This window comes from Athene cunicularia, assembly GCF_003259725.1.
Source record: "Athene cunicularia isolate RWA chromosome 21 unlocalized genomic scaffold, athCun1 chr21_part1, whole genome shotgun sequence".
NCBI classification, from domain to species: Eukaryota; Metazoa; Chordata; class Aves; order Strigiformes; family Strigidae; genus Athene; species Athene cunicularia.
The window spans coordinates 773,188-795,885 of record NW_020799127.1 but is presented as its reverse complement, the minus strand read 5'-3'; the positions used below and the strand labels follow the sequence as shown (position 1 = coordinate 795,885).

Genomic DNA, 22,698 nt, shown 5'->3' with positions numbered 1-22,698 from the left:
TTAACATTAAATGTCGTGTGGTCATTGGTGCTGTAGACTTTAGCATCTTTGGCTTTTGTAAGTGTGTATAAAGTCATAGGCCACAAACTACCTCCAGGGAAGGCTTTTTTCCTGCTTCCCTCAGTAGTGGAAATGCTCAGTGATGTGAGTCAAGCAAGGAAGCAACAGCAGCTAGTTAAGACATCCGAATGGCTTCCCCAGTCATTAATTTGGCAGCTGTTTAATCCCTGAGGTTGCTATTTTTAATGAGAAACCCAGCGTGATCTCATGTTATCAGGAGATGAGAGCTGCAGCCTGAGTACAGAACTGGAGGACATTTCCTCAACTCTGGAATCTCTCTGGCTTTCTGCAAGGGAAACTTTGTGGGAGCTCCTGCCTTTGCTTGTCTGCTTCAGCCAGGTCTGCTTGCAACTAAAATTAGCTTTGGAACTAAAACTTAGCTTAGATGTAGGTGCATGTTAACTTCAAATATTTCCTGTGTTCTTTTAATGTTAGAAGTGCATTTTTGTTCTTTAATACTATTAGGAATTCTTGAGTATCTGTCAATTGTTTCTCTCAGTTGTCAAAATAATAAATGGATGTGCAGGCCTCTGACTTGGTCCTCTTACCATAACTGGAGCTGCACATTGATATCTGACTTTGTATTTAGTGCTCTGCTGGACTGTTTTCTTAATCCATCTGCTTGCCTGATAACTTTTTTTTTTTTAATTTTTGTGGATTAAAGATGTTGAGGGGAGAGCAGTTTAGTGCAAAGATAAGTGAAATGGCTCATTAGTACTTGAGAACGTAGGTTTCTCTTGTACTATTTCAAGTTTTCTTTGAGAAAGCGATCACTATTAGTATTGTACCATCTAAGCAGCAGTATGCTGGCTGCTTCTAGATGGGCTTGCTGGAAAACAGCATCAGGAAACATGTGGCAGGCACTTGGGCTTCAAAATTGACCTGTATATTTTTTTTTAACTAACTGTATATATATACCTTGAGCTACATCAATGTAACTGAGTCATCCATTGATTCAAAATTCCAATGTCATCTTAAATGGAAACTGCATTTCCAAAAGGACTTTGAAAACAAGCACCTGATATGGTTGCCCAAATCGGACTTGGGAAAGAGTGTGGAGTGTCCACACTTGCAGAGCACAAGACCATGAGCACTTCCTACCACCATGTTTCAGTTGAGAGTGAAGGAAGGTGCTAAACACTTTTACTGAAAACCTGTTACTGGGCTCTTGTGAAGGTTTTAAGCTTTTGGAGACCATCTGATAAGAGATTGCAAAGAAGAAAGTATTTAGGCTCAGGCTTTGCAAGGGCTTCTGGATGCTGCATGGTGGGGCCTTGGAGATAAACTGCCTCATGATGATCAGACTTGGCTCTGTTTTGTTGCCTTTTGATTACTTTTTTCCAGTAACCTTTGAGGCTTGTAGGCATCGTATTCTGTGAGGAAACAAGGTGACTTTTTTTTATTGGTGCTAACAGAATAGCCACAGCTTGGATTGAGGTTTTGGAAAAGTCTTAAATCCAGTTTTAAATCCAGTGGTGAGGAACACTTGTCTTTATCTTTTTTTTAAAAAAAATAATTATTTATTCTGTTACCCATACCTGTAAGCTCTCCAGTTCTGAGCACATTTTCACGCAAGCTTTGTTTGCGATGTCTTTTGGGGACATAAAAGCCACTTTGTCATTTGATTTTGGGGAAATAAAAGCCACTTTGCTATTGATTCAAACTGTTCCAGGCTAATGAAACAGAGAGGTTCAGTTGGTATGATTTGAGCTTGGATGTATGGCCCTAAGTTTGTTCTGAGTGGTGGAAACTGCACGTACAGCTCTCAAACCAGCCCAGAGGCTGTTCCAGCTGTAATTTTACTGCAGAACAGAAACTTTCTGACTTAAGCTGGTACCATATTGTGGTTGTCTGGCCTCAGCCTGGTAATTGTGGAAGCTCAATCATGCTGAAGGATGTACTTGTAGGTACAGAATTCAGCTGTGTTCTGGTTCTTGTGAGGGAAGAAACCCAAATTCTTCCCTCTCCGTGCTCACAAATGCAGTTTGACTAACCTGCTGCCTTGATCAGGGGTCATCTAGGTGAAGGAGGTAACTCAGGCTCAAGTCCTGATCTTGTAGCCTCACACAGAGATTATGATAGCTTCTCAAACACCTCCATCAGTGGGGTGTGCAGGAGGGAGGAAGAATGCTCTCACATGCTCTGAACCTTACATAGGCTGCCTGAAAAATCTCTCTACTTTAAGCAGTAAGATAGCAGGGCACTACTTGAGAGCAGGTTGAGTTAGCAAGCCTGATGCTGAAAGCTAGTTGTCTTGACAGATCCAGGTTTTGTCCCCACCCCAAAGAACTGAATTTTTAATTTTCTGTGCATTTATACATGAATTTCAATTTCCTGTTCTCTTGCAGGAATGACACCAAGGAAGATGTGTTTGTCCATCAGGTAAGATTTCTTTGAAGCTGAAAGGTGTTACCTCTGAAATGTGCTATGCATGTCCTGTGTAGGTAGGATTGAAATTGTAAAAGAGCCTCACATTTTGCAAGAACTGTTACTTGCACAGAAACAACTGTCTCTCGCTGTTGGATGGTAGCTAGAGCCTGCTTGCTTCTGGGGGTTTGTATGTCCACGTACATCCATCATGAGGGTGTGAGATAATGGGGGATTGAGCAGACTGATGAAAACTGTGGTAATGAAAATTGCACTGGTTTAGAGATAACTATTTGAAGTCCAGTTAAGTTGCCTTGTGGATTCATACAGTTGTTAAGTAACATATGGAAATAAAGTTAAATGAAAAGCTTGCAGCAGAGACAGAAATTAATTGGGCTGTAATAGGGATGAAGTGCCAGTGAAGACGATTTTTTTTTTTTTTTTTAGGCCAAACTTTTATAGAATTCATTGCTCCAGGCTTTCAGTGAAAGTCTGCAAACATTTTAATAGGTACTTTTTCAATTTAACAGATATGTACCCTTAGATATAATGCATGGGGAGCATGTAAATCTCTGGAAACTAGTCCAGGGTGAGACTGCACATCACACCTGTGGCTTATTTCATGAAGCAGGTTGGCCTTAGTTTAGCCCTTTGCCTTATAAGGCTGTGATCAGAAATGTGCTTTTTACCCTTCCTGTCTTAGCATCTTTTGTTGTGAAGCAGCCCACAGAGAGTTCTTAATGGAGCATGATTTACTTCTGGCATTTAGGAGTCCATGGATTGTTCTGTTTCGAGTTAGGGATATACTGCTGATGATGTAAACATAAAAGGGAGGAAAAAGTAACCTCTGGGAAGTGTTTTGACTTGAGTGATTTGCCAATGCTCAGCTTCTTCCTTGTGCTGTGTCTGAATTACCTGCTATTAAAATGTAGAGGCATTTGTTTATAAAAGGTTATTCTGTAATGGGCAGTGGAGAAAGGCCAAGTGGCTCTCCTGTGTTTCTGTGTACTGAGGCAGGAATATATACCCTGAAGGAAGACTTTCAGACTTTATTACTCAACTTGTAAGTAGGGTAACCTGTAAGTGACCTTGACTGACAAGTCAGATTTCGGGACTTGTCATGTTACTACTGTCTATGTTTCTAAAAGCACAGTTTGGCAGTGATGTGTTCTGATGTAATAATTTTCATGATAAAACAATTTTAGGGGTCTAATCTGAAAGAAATCAGCTTGTTTGAGGAGTTCTAGCTGTGTGTGCTTTTTCCCATCCCCACTATCAAGCTTGGGTCTCATGAAGAGCTGTTACTCAGCCACACACTTGTGTAACTTGTTCAGTTAAAGTGTTTGATAAGCAGAACGTGGCTGAGTGTAGTGCATATTGAGCATTAACTCATCTGTCAAAAATTTAATCCACTGCTGAATAGCACAGAAAATTCAGTGTTTTCTAGTAACGTCATTTAACATGCAGATACTGATGCAAAGGCTTGTCTGGTGCTGAAATCTTGGAAGGGCTAATCCTTGGTGTAAAATACACAGCTGGAGTAGATTTGTGGTTACTTGGTAAATACAGTGGCTGAAGTGATGGTCTTGTAAGCCTTGGGGAAAGAAATCTCTTGGTTTCTGTCCATCAGTGTATTTCCACAGCTTGGGACATGTATGCTACTGCACGCTGTGGTGGTGTGGGACTCTGATTGGGAAGGCTTATATATTGGTGTGTGTACTTCAGAGGAATGTATAAATACTGTGGGGGTGTTTAATGCTAAACCCTGGTTAGGAATAGTATGGCCAGTGTGTATTGTGGGGTTTGGGGTTTTTGTTTTGTTTTCAAACTGCTTTTTCAGCTTGCAGACAGCATGTTAACAGATGTTTCCAATCAATGGAGACACTGTTGCACACTTCAGATAGTCCAGAACTTTAGCAATACAGGTACCTTGTATAGCCTCCTGGATTTCCACTGTGATTTAGCTGCTTTTTCAGGAGTACAGGTCTTTCTCCTAATTAGGATTATAAATACTCAAATTCCTTAATTTTTTTAAAAAAAAAAAGTCTTCCTATATGCTAAGTAGTATTATTCTGTGCCAGTAAATGTAATTCTGCAATGTTCTCTTGTTAGACTGCCATAAAGAAGAATAACCCCAGGAAGTACCTCCGCAGTGTAGGAGATGGAGAGACCGTGGAGTTTGATGTGGTTGAGGGAGAAAAGGTAAACACATCTCTTGGGTGTTGGAGTGTGCACGGAAGACTTGGTGTGAAGGCTTTGGTGTGGTGCCTGTGGCTTGAGTTGATGCCTGATGACATCCAAGGAGACGAATGTTTTTTCATTGCTTTACAATGTGGGATGTAAATTGTTGCTCAGTACTAAATTATATTATGCTCAACTGATGTGATGCTGACTGTTGACTCAACACTGTCCCTGTTTTTTAGGGTGCAGAGGCAGCTAATGTTACAGGTCCTGGTGGAGTTCCAGTGCAAGGCAGTAAATACGCAGCAGACCGTAACCATTACAGACGATATCCACGTCGTAGGGGTCCTCCACGCAACTACCAGCAAAACTACCAGAACAGTGAGAGTGGGGAAAAGAACGAAGGAGCAGAGAACATCCCAGAAGGTCAAGCCCAGCAACGCCGTCCCTACCGCAGGCGGCGGTACCCACCTTACTATATGCGTAGGCCCTACGGGCGTCGACCACAATATTCCAACCCTCCCGTGCAGGGAGAGATAGTGGAGGTAACAAAAAAAGCTTGATTGCTTTGGAGCAGGGTGGTGGGATGCAGCTTTTTGTAGATATTTGGGTTGTTTTGTCTTGCTGCCAAACCTTACCAGAGACGTCAGAGCAGATTTTGACAAACTGAAGGTCTTAATGTTACAGCTTTTAAAAAAACACAGTGCGTTGGAATTTGTGTGAACTTCCTACATATTTAATGGGAAGAAACAGAGATCCTCCATTGTGTGTCCTCTTGTGCCCTAGGACCACTCTGCCCCCCTTGTGCTCCTCAGACTGAACCTGACAGCCCCCTTACACCCTCTTCCCCATGCCTTGACGAGCTTGTGGCATTAATAGGCTTTTGCATGTGCCTGAGATGGTGTGTTGCCTCATGTCTTCCAGGGTGCTGACAACCAGGGTGCAGGAGAACAAGGCAGACCAGTCAGGCAGAACATGTATCGAGGTTATAGACCACGATTTCGCAGGTATGCTGCAGATCAACTTCTTTCTTTCACCTTGCCTTTTAGCCACAGAGACGGAACATGGCGATGGTCAGATGCTGCATTGTTAAAGCCTAGCTTAACTTTCAGGGGTCCTCCTCGTCAAAGACAGCCTAGAGAGGATGGGAACGAAGAAGATAAAGAGAACCAAGGGGATGAGACCCAAAGTCAGCAGCCACCTCAACGTCGGTACCGCCGTAACTTCAACTACCGACGCAGACGCCCAGAGAACCCTAAACCACAAGATGGCAAAGAGACGAAGACAGCCGAACCACCAGCTGAGAACACGTCCGCTCCCGAGGCCGAGCAGGGCGGGGCTGAGTAAATACCGGCTTACCATCTCTACCATCATCCGGGTGCGTGTCCGGGGGTTCTTGGGGCTAGGATTTGATCACTGACTTTTATTGTCTTTTGATGCTTTCCTTTAATATTCGCCTTACAAGGTTCAGACTGCTCTTGCCTTATGTGTGCTGTAACTAAACTGGCTGCACTTGGGAGCACACTTGTAGAACCAAACTGTGAGGCTTTGCTGTACAAATGCTGATTAATTGGGAGGACTCAGTTATCAGGCTTTAGTTTTCATTGATGGAGTCACTGCCTAAAATACAATTAATCTAGATCTCGGCTGTGCTTAGTGGTTCAGGTTTACAGCAGTCTTCATCTACCCAGAAAGAGTAATTGCAGCAGCGCTGGTATAGTGCCTTGAGAGGAGCCAGGAGAAACAGGTACTGGGATTTACTGGGCTCTGAGCTTTTATCGCTCAGTCCCAAAGGGGAAGTGAACAGCATCAAGACCTTTAGGTGTTAGTTTCTAGAAAGTTGGTGCAGAATTTACAGGAGTATCTCAGTAGCAGATTTTTATCTAAACAAAAAAGTGCTGGAGAAACTGCTAGATACGATCCCTTCTGTGGAGCATCCAGAGTGCCTGTGTTTGAAATACTGTGATACTGGTGTGGCTTGCTGCTTGGGAGGATTGTGTAAAGGTCTATGTTAAAATGTTTTTGTTAGACTGGCTGTGATTTGGCACCTGTGGTGCTGTCTTTTGGTGGCCAGTTTTGCTACTTTGAAAATATTTTCATTGCTAGGACTCTTTCTACCTGTTCTGCTTTATTGGCACCTTCTTTGTCTGTTCTTCCTCTCTCTCTCTATTTCCTCTCAACCAGTGTTCATATCTCATTCCTTAGTGTCTCACTCCTTGCCTGGAGGGCAGGCAAAGTGGAGGAGGCATTTGGGCTCAAATTAGGGGGATGAACAGGGACTGGGGGAGCTGGGTGTGGGAGCAGCTCCCAGCTGTGAGAGCTCAGGGACTCCTCTGAGGGCTCAGGCACTGCTGGTTTCATCGTGCAGAGGGATTATTTGATACAGAGCTTTACACTTGATGTGAGCCTTGGTTTTACCCTGGTGTTCATGGTGGTGGTTAAGACAAGCTGGATGAATTCCCAATATCGTGGGCTTCAAAGAACCACCAAGATGACACTTACTGCTCTTTCTGTCTATAGATAATATTGGAGAATATAAATGGTGGTTTCTGTGGTCTGGGCAGTGGCTTACCAAAGCCAGGCTGCCTGTTAGGTGCAGGTAGGACTCTGCCCTTCAGATCTCCAGTTGTCCTTGTGCCTTCCTGGGGGTGGCTTGGGGCTTCCAGCTGCATGGCCAGTGCTGGTCCTGCAGCACTGAGCTGCATGTGTCTGCAGAGAAATGGGCTGGGGGAGGGGTGGAGATGGGGTTTAAATTGAGCATCTTCTCTTTCTGGGGTCCTCTGTGTTTATTTTGCACGGGAGGTGGCAGTTTTGGTGGCTGAAAGTGGGCCAGTGGTGGGGGTCCTCTGGGCTGATGGAAGAGCTGTAGTTGGTAACAGTTATTTCATGTGTGCCAAAGGCAGCTCAGGGAGAATTGGGGAATTGCAGGTGGATCTTGGCAAACCAGACACCTGTGTGAGCCTCACACCTGCCTGATGGTCCTTTTTGTGGTTTTTTTTTTCTCTTTTTCAGTTTAGTCATCAAAGAAAAGACTTAAGAAATGAAGAAGAAAAGAAAATGAAATTCCAGCAATAAGAAATGAACAAAAGAATTGGAACTGAAGACCTTAAGTGCTTGCTTTTTGCTGTTGACCAGATTACTAGAACTATCTGCATTATCTATGCAGCATGGGGTTTTTATTATTTTTATCTAAAGAAGTCTCCTTTTGGAAACGATAAACAATGTTTTTTAAAAGCCTGTTTTTTCTCAATATACCTTTAAAGGTTTTTAAATTGTTTCATATCTGGTCAAGTTGAGATTTTTAAGAACCTCATTTTTAATTTGTATGAAATATACACCTGATTTTTTCAAGTCAAACTGCAAGCATCTGTTAATAAAGGTCTTAAAGAATTACCTTGTGTGTTTGATTGTTTTAAAGCCACTGCTGTATAAAAGGTTTAAGTGAAGTGTTCATACAAGGTTTGGGGGGAAAAAAAAATGACTGCTTAATTTTTTTACCTTACGGGCTGTATGTGTAAAATGAAGAAAAAAAAAAAAAAAAAATTCAAAAAGTGATTATGCTCTACTGCAAGTGGGTGGCAAGGCCCTGAGAGGGTGAAGAGGGGGGGTGCTTGTTACTGGCTGGGGCATTCCCAAGGGCAGCTCAGCTGTGTTCCCCTGAAATATGTCACAAAACTGGGGTGCTTTTTAAAAAAAAAAAAAAAAAAAGTCAAAAACAACAACAAAAAACCACCACAAACCCACACCACCCACAGAACCCCCCCAGCTGTGTCACTGGAGATGTGCAGAGCGCAGCTGCTCTTGACCTCCTACAACACAGATCTTTTGTCTGTACAACTGTTGCTGGTGTCTGTGCTCCTGCTGTGTGGGAAGGAAAACTAAGGGAAAACCAGTGGAAATGCAGGTTCCTGGTGGGGTTTGAAGTCCAGAGCCTCCACCAGCAGCCTGGGGGGGGAGTGTTGGTTTAAGGGCCATGTTTGGCTCTGTGGGTGCTGCTTTGCCACTTGGGGGACCTGCATGGCTTTTTGGGTGGTGACCCACGGCTGGTGTGGGCCAGGTGCCTGTCATGCCAGGGGCGAGGGGCAGTGGAATAGCTGCACTGGGCACTAACCCCAGCTATTGCTGGGTCAGACCTTGCCCTGGGCAGAGCCACCAGCAGCCGAGCTCCCGCTGCTCCCGGGGCAGCTCCTACAACACCGGTTATAAATTACCGGTAAGGAATGCAGCTGCCGTGGAGGAGCACCCGAGTGCATGGGGTGTGTTTGTCTGATGGCAGCTTTTGAGAGCTTTCCTCCTATCACCCAAATGCTTCCTCTTCTTAATTGTTTTTAATCACCAGCTATTAAATGTACAGAGCTGTCAGGTTTTGCTCTCTAAGGCCTTCTAACAGGCTGCCCACCCTCCAGACGTGCCAGCTGTAAGCTGTTCATCCTTTGGGCCACAGACATCCTGCTGTTTAACAGCAAACCGTCTGGCCTGCTCTGTATTTCTGTCACACAGTGATCAGGTTTCATTTTTCAGGTCCCTGGGTTGTTGCTTTAACCTATGCTAACACCCCGGGCAGACTCACTCCCGTGCTGCAGGACAGAGCAGTTGGCCAGTGGTGTTTCTGCCTAGCACCCGAAGGGAGCTGCCATAAAGCAACAGGTTTGCTGCCTCCCAGCTTCGTGTGAGGTTGGAAACGATGTCCCCGTCTTCCCTGGGGATGGACGGCTCAGGAGGACCCTTGAAACTCTTCTGCTTTGTGGGTGTTTGCCTGTGCTGCTGCCCATGCTTTGCGCCTCCCCATTGCGGGGACAGGCTGTAGCCCTGCAGCAATGTCTGCTCGGACTTGGGGCTTGTGTTGCGGCTGTTCAGGGTCACAAAGCCCCTCTCGGGGAGCTTTTTGCCCAGCTTCCCTGTGCTGATGTGGTTTCCGTGTGCTAACCTTGGGTGGGAAGTGTGGGGTCAGTACAGAGACTAAGCAGTCTGCAACTGCAGGGGGATTGTGGGTGAGTTTGAATTCTGGTTTGCAAGTGAAGAAGGGTAACAATTCACGTGGGAAAGAGAATTCCCTTTCTGTGCGGGTTTAAAAACCCAACTTTGTAGGTAGAACACCTCCATTCGGTTTCAAACTGACTCACCTACACAGAATCACAGAATCATCTGGGTTGGAAAAGCCCCTGCAGCTCCTCCAGTCCAACCATGACCCTCCCCCTGACCGTTCCCAACTCCCCCAGATCCCTCAGCGCTGGGTCAGCCCGACTCTTCAACCCCTCCAGGGATCCCGGGGACTCCCCCCCTGCCCTGGGCAGCCCATTCCAACGCCCAACAGCCCCTTCTGCACAGAAATCCTTCCTCAGAGCCAGCCTGACCCTGCCCTGGGCAGCTTGAGGCCATTCCCTCTGGCCTGGCGCTTGATAACTTGTGCCTGACTTGCATGGCTACAGCGTTCCTCCAGTCACAGCCCCACGACAACGTTAATGGATGCTTCAGGCTTTACCCAGTTTGTAAACGCAAATCTTGTGCTGCCAAATTTTCAGAGCGCAGGGGCGGTTCCCAGCAGGGCTGAGCTGTGCGTGAGCAGGGCCACCAGCCATGTGGTGTCAGTGTTGCTCTGTGCAGAAAAGGCTTTTCCACTAAATTCCTCCAAAGCAGCGGCTGAGCAATGTCAGAGGAGCTCCTCTGCCCTCAGTGTCCTAACAGCTTCTCCAGGGGACTTGGGGGGCACCTTTTCTTAAAGTGACACTTTTCTGAGGTTTATTTTCATGAAACCTGGCTGGAAGTGCACCTCCGCTGCAGGTGACTTCTCCAGCACCTTTGCTTTATTGCAGCCACCAACGCTACAGCTTGTGTGGACCCTGCAGTCAGACAGAGCCTTGAAACGATGGCAGAGATGTCCCAGTACAGGCAAAGGTGCTTTAATGGGTCAGGCTGGGGAGGGCCTCCCACAGTGGGGCTGGGTGCGGGGGTGCTGCTGCCCGTCACACACGTGAGTCCATGGCATACATCTTGCTGGTGGCCGTTCGACCCCGGGGCTGGGGAAGCCTTGGGGGTTGCCAGCGGCTGGTAGGGTCTGCCAGGAAAGAGTTGGGCTTGTGTCATGGCCAGTAACAGCCGAGGAGCTCGGGGGGCCCACGGCACGACGACGGGGCAGGAGGAACGAACCCACACAGCTGGGCGTAAGGGCTGGGGATGGTGTCTGCCGAGGTGTTGCCTACCCCACGTCGCTGGTGGTGGGGTGGCCACATTGCCACCGGCACAGCCTTGTGGCCACTGGCTCAAGCTTGGCTGGTCACAGTGATAAGCTCCAGCATGGCCACTCTTTCGGTAGATGACAACACACCTTCACCAGGACCTCGAGGTCCCACAGAAGTGGATGGGGCATTTCTGCACCCGCTCCTTGCGCTTATGGGGCTTACAGGGTCCTCACTTCATCCCAGTCCTGCCTAGCATGGCCCAACCTCCCCCACCAAGGGGCTCCCCTTGATTTGGCTGAACCTTGTGAGAAGCACCTGCACCTTCTGAGCTCGTCCCTCACCCCCGGTACATCCCTCCAGGTCAAAAAGCTACCTAGGGTGTAGTGAGACAGGGCATACTGACCTGTGCAGGCATAGAGGCAGCACGTCAGCAGGACGGAGGCCACACAGCAGCCCATCGAGCCAGCCATCCCCAGCCAACACGACCACCCAAAGTCATAGTGGACTCCCAGGAATATATTGTGTGACACCAACATGGCCCTCTCCACGTAGACGTCCACCGCATACCACACGGAGCCCACAAGTCCCAGGATGCCTAGGAGGAATGGGGCTAGTTAAGAAAGAGCCATGCAACCCCCCCAGTGTTCCCCAGGACCCCTCTGAGGGGGTGCCCCTAGCTCCCAGCACCCCCATGGGACACAGTCCATCTCCCCCAAGCTCTCCCAGCCACACACTCCCAATGCCAAGGATGACACCGGCCCCGTAGCACATCTTCAGTTTGACACGAGGATCTTCCTTCAGGAACTTGATGCAGTCGAGCCCAAGGAGCAATGTAGCCAAAGCCAAGCCAGCCAGGAGGTCTGCTGTGATCAGCAGGGTCCGCGTCACCACGATCTTCACTGGGCAGAGAAGAACAAAAATAAAACAGAAAGGGGACTGAGGAATGTTCAGAGGAACTGGTCTCCCCACTCCAGATTGCTGCCTGTGTCCCTGCTAGAGTCACCCAGCTCACCAGTGTGCATGATCGTCGGAGATATCTACTTTTGCACCCACCACCCACGTGCCCACCATGTGCCATAGGCCAGGTGCTCACCAGGCTCATCCGAAACTGTGCAACAGGACTTAATAAGCCCATTATTAGAATAGCTCATGAAACCAAACAACTTATGGGGCACCAATCAGCACCTGGAATGTGGTCACCTACTCAAAACCTTCTTGCACAGACTTGGACAGAAGATGCTGTTGTCCAGACTGTTTTTAACTCCAAGTTGTGTAGCTGGTGTTTTGAACAGCAAATGTCCACATTGCAGTGAAAAATACGACAGTTGGCATGGTCGACATCACCAACTGTGTGCAATGTGACTTCTCCCTCCACCGCCTTTTCCCCCGAGCAGCACAGCAGCCCCACATAGTCCATGGTGACTTCTTCTTCCCTTCTCCACTGCCTGAACCTGTGTTGTCCCATGTCATCGTCCTATACAGGACAAGGGTTCTGCTGTGCAGGGCCTTATGTGCCCTGTGCAGGCCAAGAGAAGTCTTCATACCACAACATGACTGTCCATGAGCTGAGGACACAAGTCCTTGGCCAGTGGGAATGGTCTTCACCCCTGCATGCATCGGGGTTGCAAATACCATCATGCAACGGAGGGCGGGAGCTGTGCTTGGGCTCTATGTGCCAAAAGACTTTTGTTGTGAGATGGCACAGCTTCACAGCCTCTGTCCTGTTTGGTGACCCCACAGCAGATCTGCCTCAACCATGGGTTGCTGTCCAGGCTGTGCTGATGGGGCAGGAGACCAAGAGAAGCCCTGGGCCTGCATTGCTAACTGATGAAGGTCAGCCCTCTGCAATGGGGATCATCTCCTCAAATAATGGAAGAGGGAAAACCTATGAACTCTAAAAATGTCTCCAGGCCATGCCAGCTTACCTGGATGGTCAGCCAAAATGGAGTCATACTGGTCACAGGTCCTGACCCCGTCCTGCATGTTGGTGACACACTCCCTCCAAAGCCCTCGGCATTTGTGACTTACCTGCAAGTAGGAGAAGGACACTTAAGCAAAAAGCACCAAAAGCCACCCCAGCTCCTCAGGGATTTCCCAGCTCAGCAAGATCTTAAGGCTCTCACCACCACAGCAGGACATGTCCCAGTGACTCTCTACCCACACCTTGCTCCCTGTCTCCTCCTTCTGCCCCAGCATTTCTCTAATCCTCTAACTCATGCAGAAAGCAGTGGGTTTGTCCCACCACGTCCCCTTTCCAAGCCTGTGGAGTCATGGTGCAACCCTATGGATATCAAGGCACCCACCTTGCACTCAGCTGCTAACCTTGAACATGGTTGCTCTGCTCACCTCCAAGCTGTCATCAGCGTTCACCATCCAGCAGTCGGTGCACGTGGCAAGGAGCAGGAAGAAGGTTGAGAGAAGAGCAAGACCGAACGCTGTCATCTGCAGGGCTGTGCTCATGGGGTTACCTGCAAGGTCACAGAGATATCCACCACCTCTGCTCTGGCCACTTCCCAGGTACCTGACCCACCAAGGACCAAGTGCCACCTAGGCCAGGGTGTCCTCTGGACACCTATGAAACGTCTGGGCCCCATCTCATGGTCCTCAGTGCTGCCAAAATGCTCCGATAACCTTGGCTGAGGTTGGGCCACCAGGTTTGTGTGTAGACAGGGCCTTCAGGGATACATTCATTCTGCAGTGGAGATAAACACACATTGGGTTGTGATCTAGATGTCCTCTCTTCCAAACAGACCATTCAAAGTTGCCAACCATTAGCGCTTGCCCTTTGGGAATCAAGAACTGCTGGAAACCATTGTCAAATTACTACTATTGTCAAAACTTGTGATCTGAGCACGTGTGTCCTGACTGTAGAATCACAGAATGGTTTGGGCTGGAAGGGACCTTAAAGATCACCTAGTTCCAACCCCCCTGCCATGGCCAGGGCCACCTTCCACTAGCCCAGGTTGCCCAAAGCCCCGTCCAACCTGGGCTTGAACCCTTCCAGGGAGGGGGCAGCCACAGCTTCTCTGGGCAGCCTGTGCCAGGGCCTCACCCCCCTCACAGGGAAGAATTTCTTCCTTATATCTGGTCTAAATCTCCCCTCTTTCAGTTTAAAACCATTACTCCTAATTCTATCCCTACACCCCTGACCAAGAGTCCCTTCCTCCTTTCCCGCAGCCCCTTCCAGCCCTGGGGGCCGCTCTAAGGTCTCCCTGGAGCCTTCTCTGCTCCAGCTGAAATCCCCAACTCTCCCAGCCTGTCCTCACAGGGGGAGCTCCAGCCACCGAGCATCTCCGTGGCCTCCTCTGGCCCCGCTCCAGCAGGTCCGTGTCCTTCTGCTGTTGGTGCCCCAGAGCTGGAACCAGCCCTGCAGGGGGGTCTCACAGAGCGGAGCAGAGGGGGAGAATCCCCCCCCTCACCTTGCTGCCCACCCTGCTCTGGGTGCAGCCCAGCACACCCTTGGCTTTCTGGGCTGTGCATGCACATTGCTGGCTCATGGTCAGTTTTCCATCCACTAATACTCCCAAGTCCTTCTGAGGTTTTCTTGATCAGCATCACAGAATCACAGAATCATGCAGGTTGGAAAAGACCCTCGGGATCATCGAGTCCAACCCTCAGCCCGACTCTGCGAAGTTCTCCCCTACACCATAGCCCCCAACATCTCATCTAAATGACCCTTAAACACCTCCACCCTTGCAGCCATGGGATTCGGTGGGAAGATCACCTGCCCTTTCCTGCTTGTTTTTTCTTTGATAAAAGCAATAAAGTGTTGAAACATCCTGGTTGGAGCACAAGCAAGTGTCCCGTGGAGGTGTCCTAATCTCAAGTGGCAAGCCCAGAGAAAGCATCTCCCATTACAGAGGTGGATGAGGGCTGCTGGGGCTTGATGTCAGTGACCTTAACTGCTGCCAAGGCTTTCCAAAGACCAAAGGAGAGAGGATCATCTGTTTTCCATCCTTGTCAGAGAGAGATGGACTTTGCAGAGAGGGGAGTTGTGCCCAAGGTATGGAGCAGAGGACATTGGATCTCTGCAGCTTGGACATGAATCCCGCTTTGCCTTGCTTTTCATCCCAAGATGATAAGTATTTCAGCAGCTGAAGTTGCAAGCACTGTGACAGCCCTTTGGGCAGAGGAGTTCCTATGAGTGGGTTAATTAATGAGACCAGGTGGGTCTCTGAGCTGCACGGGTTAATTATTGTAGGGTGATGACTCTTCAGCATCTCCAGGTTTGTGACCTTCAGCCAGATGCTGCCCTCTCTGGCATGGCACAGGCTTCCCTGTGGGGCAGAGGTGGGAAGGAGGGTCATGGTCCCCACACCCAGGGTGCAACATCTCCCACCACATCTCCTCCTGGGACATCGCTGGGGACCAGAGGTTCCACTCACCCCATCTCTCTGGGAATTTTCAATAGCTTCACTCTGAGAGTGTATCTTATTGAGTCGGGCTCTTAGACCCCAATTTACAATATATTTTTTTTAAATTTCCCAGGCTCCCTTCTGAGCTAACTCTCCATAAGCTTATTTTTTTTTTCCACTAGACCCTGGCTGTTTTGGAGCCTTTGAAGAAAATCTGTTCAGCCATTTGAGTTATATGAGAATATAAAAAAAAAAAAAAAGAAAAAAAGAAAATAAAGAAATCCTTAATCCCAGTGAAAACCAGCTCAAAACCCTGTTAGCAATAAAAAGAGGATTGGGGGTGGGGAGCATTACCTTCACCACAGGCTCATCTTTTCTGAGGTGGGACGATGGAAAAAGCTCTTTGTCTCCAGTGGCTGGGGCTGAGGATGTGGGTCTTAAAGGCTTTCAAGTGCCGGTGGGATTCGATCCTGACCCACTTGAAAGAGTCGGGGGAATGCAGTGCCTGCCAGAGCCTGTGCTGGGCTATTTAAGGTTTTTCCAAGGCACGTCACGTGGGCTTTGTGCTCCACGGCGTGATGGGCATCCCTGCCGTTAAAACCGTAATAAGTTGGAAATGGAGCCTCCCCAAAAAATATCATGTGGGGAAACCTGTGGGAACCCGCTGGGAACACTCCCCAGGTGGGGGACTCTGTGTCCTGGGCGAATATCCCACATTTTTTAATTAGATCTTTTAATTACTGCCTAAGAGTGGCCTGAGATATGTCATGTCCCCAGAATGGGTGCAAGAGGTGGCTGGAGAAAGAAGCTAAAATGCAAGATGGATAATTAAAAAATTAAAAACCCTTGGCCAGGCATGCAGCCAATAATTAAGACCCTTTTTTTATATCCCCCCATTAAGAGGTAAGCAAGTGATAACCACTGCGGTGGTTATGGCTCAGTTAACACATCAGTCCCCAAAGAAGATTTTGTGACCCTGGAAAGTGGTACCCCAGCTGCCTGGCAGTTGGAGCTGCCCTAAAAACTTCAGGTTTCTTTCCTGATCCCTTATTATCTGGGGAAAAAAAAAAAAAAAAAAAAAAGATTTTGCTCTTGTTTTCTCACAAAGCATTGTGTTGCAGCATCCTCTGAGCATCCAGCGGATCAGGTGTGCGCCAGAGCTCTCAGACATTGCTACGCCCTCATCTCCCAGACCCACGGAAAACACATACGTATTTCCATTTGGTGGATTATATTTGAGATGCACTCGGGTTTTTTAGGCTTGTTTTGTGTTGGTTTGGTGGGGGTTTTTTTGTTTGTTTTGGGTTTTTTTTTGTCTAGATAATCCTCTTCAGCACTGAACTGTGGGGATTTTGGCAATGCACCAGGGTCTTGGCAAATCCTTGAGCTTCAGCCCCGCAGAGGCACCCGGGTGCTTGATGTGTGCAATTGCTGTGGCTTTATTTTGCGTTATCCTGCTTTCCCAGGATTTTGGCACATGGCAGGTTCAATTCTTTGGCATGTAGCTGTGAATTAGTGCTGAAAACACCCAGGAGGGTTTGTGTACCTTCGTTTTCCAACATTTACATCTCAGGAATTTATAGTACTTGGACATCCATGACGTGAAATTCTGGTGTCACTACAAGCAATACAAAACTGCAGCTGCATGCCCTGTGGCACATATAAAATAGGTTTATTTTTATTTTCTTCTTATATAAACAGTCGGTTTATTGTATATCAAACAACTAATCTGCCTTGTCAATTCTCAACTGAAACCTTTTGGGGGGCAGAAGAGATGTTGGCAGAGGGGCAGCTCTATCAGTAGTCGAATAATTAAGATAATTTCCCTGGTTAGTGAAGGTAAAAATCAGATCTTATGTCCAACTAGGTTTGTGAAACCCCTATGTTAAAAAAGTGATGCTCACAGGAGACCCACATCTTTGTGTTTCAGAACATGTTGTGCAGGGGAAACCTGCTACGGCTGGAAGGGAGAACAAAAAGAACTAAAGAGGTTTGAGTTGATGGGACCATCTCACAGAGGTGGAGAGCACTCCGTAGATGCTGATGGGGCATCTACAGAGAATAAAAAAGAATAAAACCCCACTAAATTAAAACAGTCCCAACTCAGAAGAATGAGAAAAGCCCCTCTGCATGTGGACCAGCTGTGGACCCCCAGCCAAGGGCAGCGCTACCACAGAAACATCTACATGCTAATTATAACAAGGGGCGTCAAGTGGATTTTAAAATTATTTTAATAATTTTGTTTGGGGTTTTTTTTAGAAAAAAAGGTGTTGGGTCTTTTTTCTACTCTATTATTCATGTGGAATTTTGGTGCTGTGGCCATTTGGTGAGATTTGCTACTATCTTGGCATCTAGGGGGTAGTTTTCCCTTTTCCCTTATTTCTACCTATTTGAAATGAGTATTATTTCACAGGGGTTTGGATGCAAGCAAGAAGTATGACCAGAAGTCTAAATATTGTTCACCATACTGGTTTTGTTAATAAAAGAAGTGTGTTGGGGGGAAAAACCCCATGTTTTAGCCTAGATGAGATGTGGACGGAGGCAGATCCCATGTATAGCAGCGAGCCTGGCATCCTGTTCCCATATTTTATCCCACTTTGCCCTGTGCAAAACACACGAGGGATTGTCCAGAGGACAGTGGGGGCCTTTATACCCCTGAACACATTATTACTGCTCAGCTATTTTCCCAACCCCCCCCTTTTGATATGCTTCCAGCCCAGGCGTCCATCCCCAGGGAGCCCTTGGGTGACCTGTGGAGATGTCACAGGAGCCACCAAGGACCCCAAACCCCTGCTTTTTGAGGTGGCATGGAATGTTTTTGTGGATCAGGTGCTGCGGGCAGTATAAGGATGCTGAGACAAGACAGCAGCCGTGCAAAATCCTGAGTGGAAAGCATCATTCCCTGAGGAAAACCAAGAACTGGTCAGGGGAGGGGGGTGGAGCAAAAATCAGTATAAATTAGCAAAGTACCCAATTAGGCACAAGCCAACTCTGAATTCATAGAAAATGGGAGAAAATAAGGGAGAGTTCAGCTCTGAGAGTCTGTAAGAAGGACAGTAAGAGAAGGATGCTGGTGGCATTTCAGCCTGGGGAAGAGTCCTGTGGAGGGACCAAGTGGCGGCTGCAAGCATGAGATGCTGGGTGCAACCCTGCTGCATGGGACATCTGGGCTTTTCCATGGGTTCGGCCTTAAATGAAACAATTTTGGAGGCTTTATCCCCTCCTTTGAGAGCAACACATGCAAAAGACTCAAGATATTTAGTTAGCACCTGCCCAGGAGGGCAAAAACCATTCAGCATGGGGAAGAATCTCCTGCCTGGACCACATGGCAGAAAGTGCTTTGACTCAGCAAAGGAGCCACTTGCAGGGGACTGGCCCGGATTTTGAAGGAGGGGAAAAACAAAGAGACAGTTTTAGAAAGATGCCCATGATTGGAAATATTTAATACCACCGAGTCACAAATTTTAGTACAAACAATCAGCAAAAAAAATGCATTTAAAAATCCCAACCAGTCCCATTCCCACGGCCATGCATCCCATAGAAAAGTTAATGCAATTTTATATTAAAAGAATAAAAACATTCTTCTACACAATGCTGTGCTCTTGATAGAAAAATGCCTTTTTGATTGATTTTTTTCTTTTTAAAGCACAAGTTTCCTTTTCAATCCTCACTGCAGTAGCTTTTGGTGTGTATTTTTAGAGGGGAACCCCGTAAATTGGGTTCAGCCAACCAAGCACCTGATGGGTGAAGACAGACTATAAGCACTGCTCTCCCCTGACGGGTGAAGAAGACAGTTTTACAGGGGGTCTGCAATTTAAAAGAGAAAGAGGGCTGTTAGTCCCGTGTGAGAGAGAAATTAACCCCCCCAGGGCAAAAATAGCATTGCTTCCCCTCCAGGACCCAAAGCAGCACATGGGCATACACTAAGAGGAAAAAAAATAGAGAAAAATAAAATAAACCTGAGCAAAATAAAATTTTAAAAAACAGGTACTTCAGCTAATTGGGATTTTAAAAAATAATAAAAAAATATGTAATCAAGCTCTTTGGATCATTTCCACTGGTTTTTAGGTGGCATAGCTCATGCAACATGGATGGATGGGTGGGTTTTGGGGGATTTACAGATGAAATTGGAGCTACGGCGTTTGCAGAGCAGTTAGTAGTGGTCGAGACGAGGTACAAGGAGGTGGAAGCAATTAGCACATCAGCGTTTGAGGACTTCACTGCCCGCTCCAGGGGATCCTGTCAGAGGAAGAGGGATTTGACACAGAGGGGAAGCATCAAAATTCACAGGTCTGTCCACCTGCTACCTGAAATAGCTGTGCTGGGCACCAAAAATAAAAACAAACTGCTGCTTTGTGTTCAAAGCCCCCTTTTTGCCTGCTTTAATTTGCTCAATGTCACTTATTCTTCAGCTTAACAAGGCCACATACTTGTGCCTGGTGAGAAATAAAGCCAGAGCAGATTTTAGCTGGCAGAGCTCAGCTGGAGCACCAGGCTCAAGTCAAGAATTAATAATAATTTAAAAAATTGTTGCTTTTGGGTAGCAATGAGGCAGGGGAATGCTTGCAACCCTGAAAGCATCCCTCTGCCAAAAGCGAAGCGCGGGGATGCTTGAGCCCCCCGCCCCCGGTCGGGCTGGATCTGATGGGGGTGGGCAGCAGCTTCATCCCGGGAAAACTAAGCACCAGCTTTGCTCCCTGCTTGCTCCCAACACTGGGACACAGAGGCGGGGGTGTCACGGCACAAAGCGCTTCTGTGCAGCAACACCCCCGCGGGACTGACACGGTGCCCCCGCGGGACCGCCATCATCCCGTCACTCCGGAGTGTCTGTGCGACACGCTCCAGACACCCACAGTCTCACCCACCCCGGGGGGGCCAACCTGCCCGGTGGGGGGGGAGCCTGGCAGGGATGGATGTGGGAGCTAGGACTCAAAACCCCCCTATTTTAGAGGATGGTGCTGCAAATGGCTCTGAAACCTGGAAGATGAAGAGGAGAAGAAAGGTCTCACGGGGCATCCAGAGACCACGCGGAGTGGGAGCACCGGGGTCTTGCCTGGTTTTGGGAGGGAAGGGAGGTGCTGGGCGGCAGGAGGGCAGAGGGAGGGGTCAGACGTACTCCCGAGCCGTCGAAGGCTGCGACTGCCGGTAGTACTGCTGTCCTCGGCGCTCCTTGGCAGGGCAGGAGCAGCACAGGAGGGAGCCCCCCAGCATGGTGAGGCTGGCAGCCCCCCAGCCGATGAAGAGAGCCGAGCCGAATTCGTACCTGTGGCAATAAACAGAGGGGAGCAGCGTGGAGGGGTGGCAGAAAAGACAGAGGGGCAAATTGAGATGGGCATGAGGATGCTCGAAGCCCCGACAAGACTACGGGTGATGTCAAGGCAGATGTTGGTTCTTCTTCTCCCTGGCCATCCCCATTTTCATGTTGGTTGGATCCAGCTACTCAGTTTCCCCATGCTGGAATCCTCCCTTGGGCTGAAACTCCACGGGAGCACTCTTACTCTGTCTCAGCACGAAGCTGGCAGAGGCAGTGACTAAAGCTGTAGCATCGGGGAGATCTTCTGCAACGTGGCAGCTGTGGGGTGCCATGGCTCCCACCCCGGGTGCAACATCTCCCTACAACCCTGACAAAAGCAGCGAGGGAAGATCCAATGGGAAGTGCAGGGGCAAGATGAGATTCAGGTAAAGAGCATTCCCAGCACCGGGCTCCTACCTGGCGTTGATGGGAACAGTGCTCTCTCTGAAGAACTCATAGGTCACCTGCGTTGCATACAAGGACACAGCGGCCAATGTGCACAGACCTGGACATAAAATCATGGAATGATAGAATAGGTGGACACAGAACCATAGAATGGTTTGGACCATGGTCCAAATGGTTTGGGGGTTCTCATTGACAAGCAGCTGAACAGGAGCCAGCAGTGTGCCCGGGTGGCCAAGAAAGCCAACGGCATCCTGGCTTGTATCAGCACTGGCGTGACCAGCAGGAGCAGGGAGGTGACAGTCCCCCTGTGCTCTGCACTGGTGAGGCCACACCTGGAGGGTTGTGTCCAGGTTTGGGCACCTCAATCCGAGAGAGATCTGGAGGGGCTGGAGCGAGGGCAGAGGAGGGCAACGAGGCTGGGGAAGGGCCTGGAGAATCAATCCTGTGAGGAGCCAGTGAAGGAGCTGGGAGTGTTCAGTGTGAGGAGGAGGAGGCTGAGGGGAGACCTCATCCCTCTCTGCAGCTCCTGACAGGACATTGCAGAGAGGTTGGTGCTGGGCTCTTCCTACAGGGAATTAGTGACAGAACAAGAGGGAATGGCTTGAAACTGTGACAGGGGAGGGTCAGACTGGACATGAGGAAAAAATGTTTCCTGGAAAGAGTGGTCAGAGAGTGGAATAGGCTGCCCAGGGAGGGGGTGGAGTCCCCATCTCTGGGGGTGTTTCAGGGACATTTGGATGAGCTGTTGGGGGATGTGGGGTAGGGGAGAACTTAGTAAAGTCGGGCTGAGGGTTGGACTCGATGATCCCAAGGGGCTTTTCCAACCTGAATGATTCTGTCTCTGGAAGGGACCTTTAAAGATCATCTAGTCCAACCTCCCTGCAATGAGCAGGGACAACTTCAGGTAGCCATCAGACACTGAACCCCCAGTCCATCACCAAACGTCTCCCTTTCCTCCATCAAACAGCTTTTAGAAGGTGTTTGACGTTGTATCAGAGAGGTGCAAAGGCTGGAGCTGCCTTACCGGAGAGGATGAAGAGGACACCTCCAGCAACAGCGATGCGGCTCTTGGTAACAGGATCCTCTTCACCAACTTTGGTGCATTTCATGCCCACCACGCTCACAATGATGCCGAAGAAGCCCAGGAGGAGATGTGGTGGGAGATGTTGCACCCTGGGTGTGGGGACCATGACCCTCCTTCCCACCTCTGCCCCACAGGGAAGCCTGTGCCATGCCAGAGAGGGCAGCATCTGGCTGAAGGTCACAAACCTGGAGATGCTGAAGAGTCATCACCCTACAATAATTAACCCGTGCAGCTCAGAGACCCACCTGGTCTCATTAATTAACCCACTCATAGGAACTCCTCTGCCCAAAGGGCTGTCACAGTGCTTGCAACTTCAGCTGCTGAAATACTTATCATCTTGGGATGAAAAGCAAGGCAAAGCGGGATTCATGTCCAAGCTGCAGAGATCCAATGTCCTCTGCTCCATACCTTGGGCACAACTCCCCTCTCTGCAAAGTCCATCTCTCTCTGACAAGGATGGAAAACAGATGATCCTCTCTCCTTTGGTCTTTGGAAAGCCTTGGCAGCAGTTAAGGTCACTGACATCAAGCCCCAGCAGCCCTCATCCACCTCTGTAATGGGAGATGCTTTCTCTGGGCTTGCCACTTGAGATTAGGACACCTCCACGGGACACTTGCTTGTGCTCCAACCAGGATGTTTCAACACTTTATTGCTTTTATCAAAGAAAAAACAAGCAGGAAAGGGCAGGTGATCTTCCCACCGAATCCCATGGCTGCAAGGGTGGAGGTGTTTAAGGGTCATTTAGATGAGATGTTGGGGGCTATGGTGTAGGGG

At 48.5% G+C, this 22,698-nt stretch overlaps 3 protein-coding genes across 3 annotated transcripts; 1 reads left to right on the top strand and 2 right to left on the bottom strand.

The window, feature by feature from the left end:
- The first annotated feature begins 2,316 nt into the window (after nt 1-2,316).
- On the top strand, nt 2,317-8,001 carry YBX1 (Y-box binding protein 1). Its single transcript, XM_026862699.1, is given in 9 exon segments — nt 2,317-2,442; nt 4,540-4,629; nt 4,851-4,943; nt 4,945-4,981; nt 4,984-5,153; nt 5,533-5,615; nt 5,721-5,940; nt 5,942-5,986; nt 7,621-8,001. Coding segments are annotated over 9 exon segments (864 nt in total). The 5' UTR covers nt 2,317-2,379; the 3' UTR covers nt 7,684-8,001.
- Nucleotides 8,002-10,221: 2,220 nt separating this feature from the next.
- Nucleotides 10,222-15,638, bottom strand: LOC113487834 (claudin-16-like). The gene is made up of 6 exons (XM_026862704.1): nt 15,497-15,638; nt 13,134-13,255; nt 12,713-12,815; nt 11,522-11,686; nt 11,191-11,382; nt 10,222-10,663 (listed from the first exon to the last, which is right to left on the bottom strand). Exons 2-6 carry the CDS (start codon nt 13,245-13,247, stop codon nt 10,572-10,574), a joined length of 666 nt encoding a protein of 221 aa, XP_026718505.1. The 5' UTR covers nt 13,248-13,255; nt 15,497-15,638; the 3' UTR covers nt 10,222-10,571.
- A 3,141-nt stretch (nt 15,639-18,779) lies between these two features.
- CLDN19 (claudin 19) lies at nt 18,780-22,030 on the bottom strand. The gene is made up of 4 exons (XM_026862907.1): nt 21,865-22,030; nt 20,853-20,940; nt 20,259-20,405; nt 18,780-19,381 (listed from the first exon to the last, which is right to left on the bottom strand). Exons 1-4 carry the CDS (start codon nt 22,028-22,030, stop codon nt 19,360-19,362), a joined length of 423 nt encoding a protein of 140 aa, XP_026718708.1. The 3' UTR covers nt 18,780-19,359.
- Nucleotides 22,031-22,698: the final 668 nt, after the last annotated feature.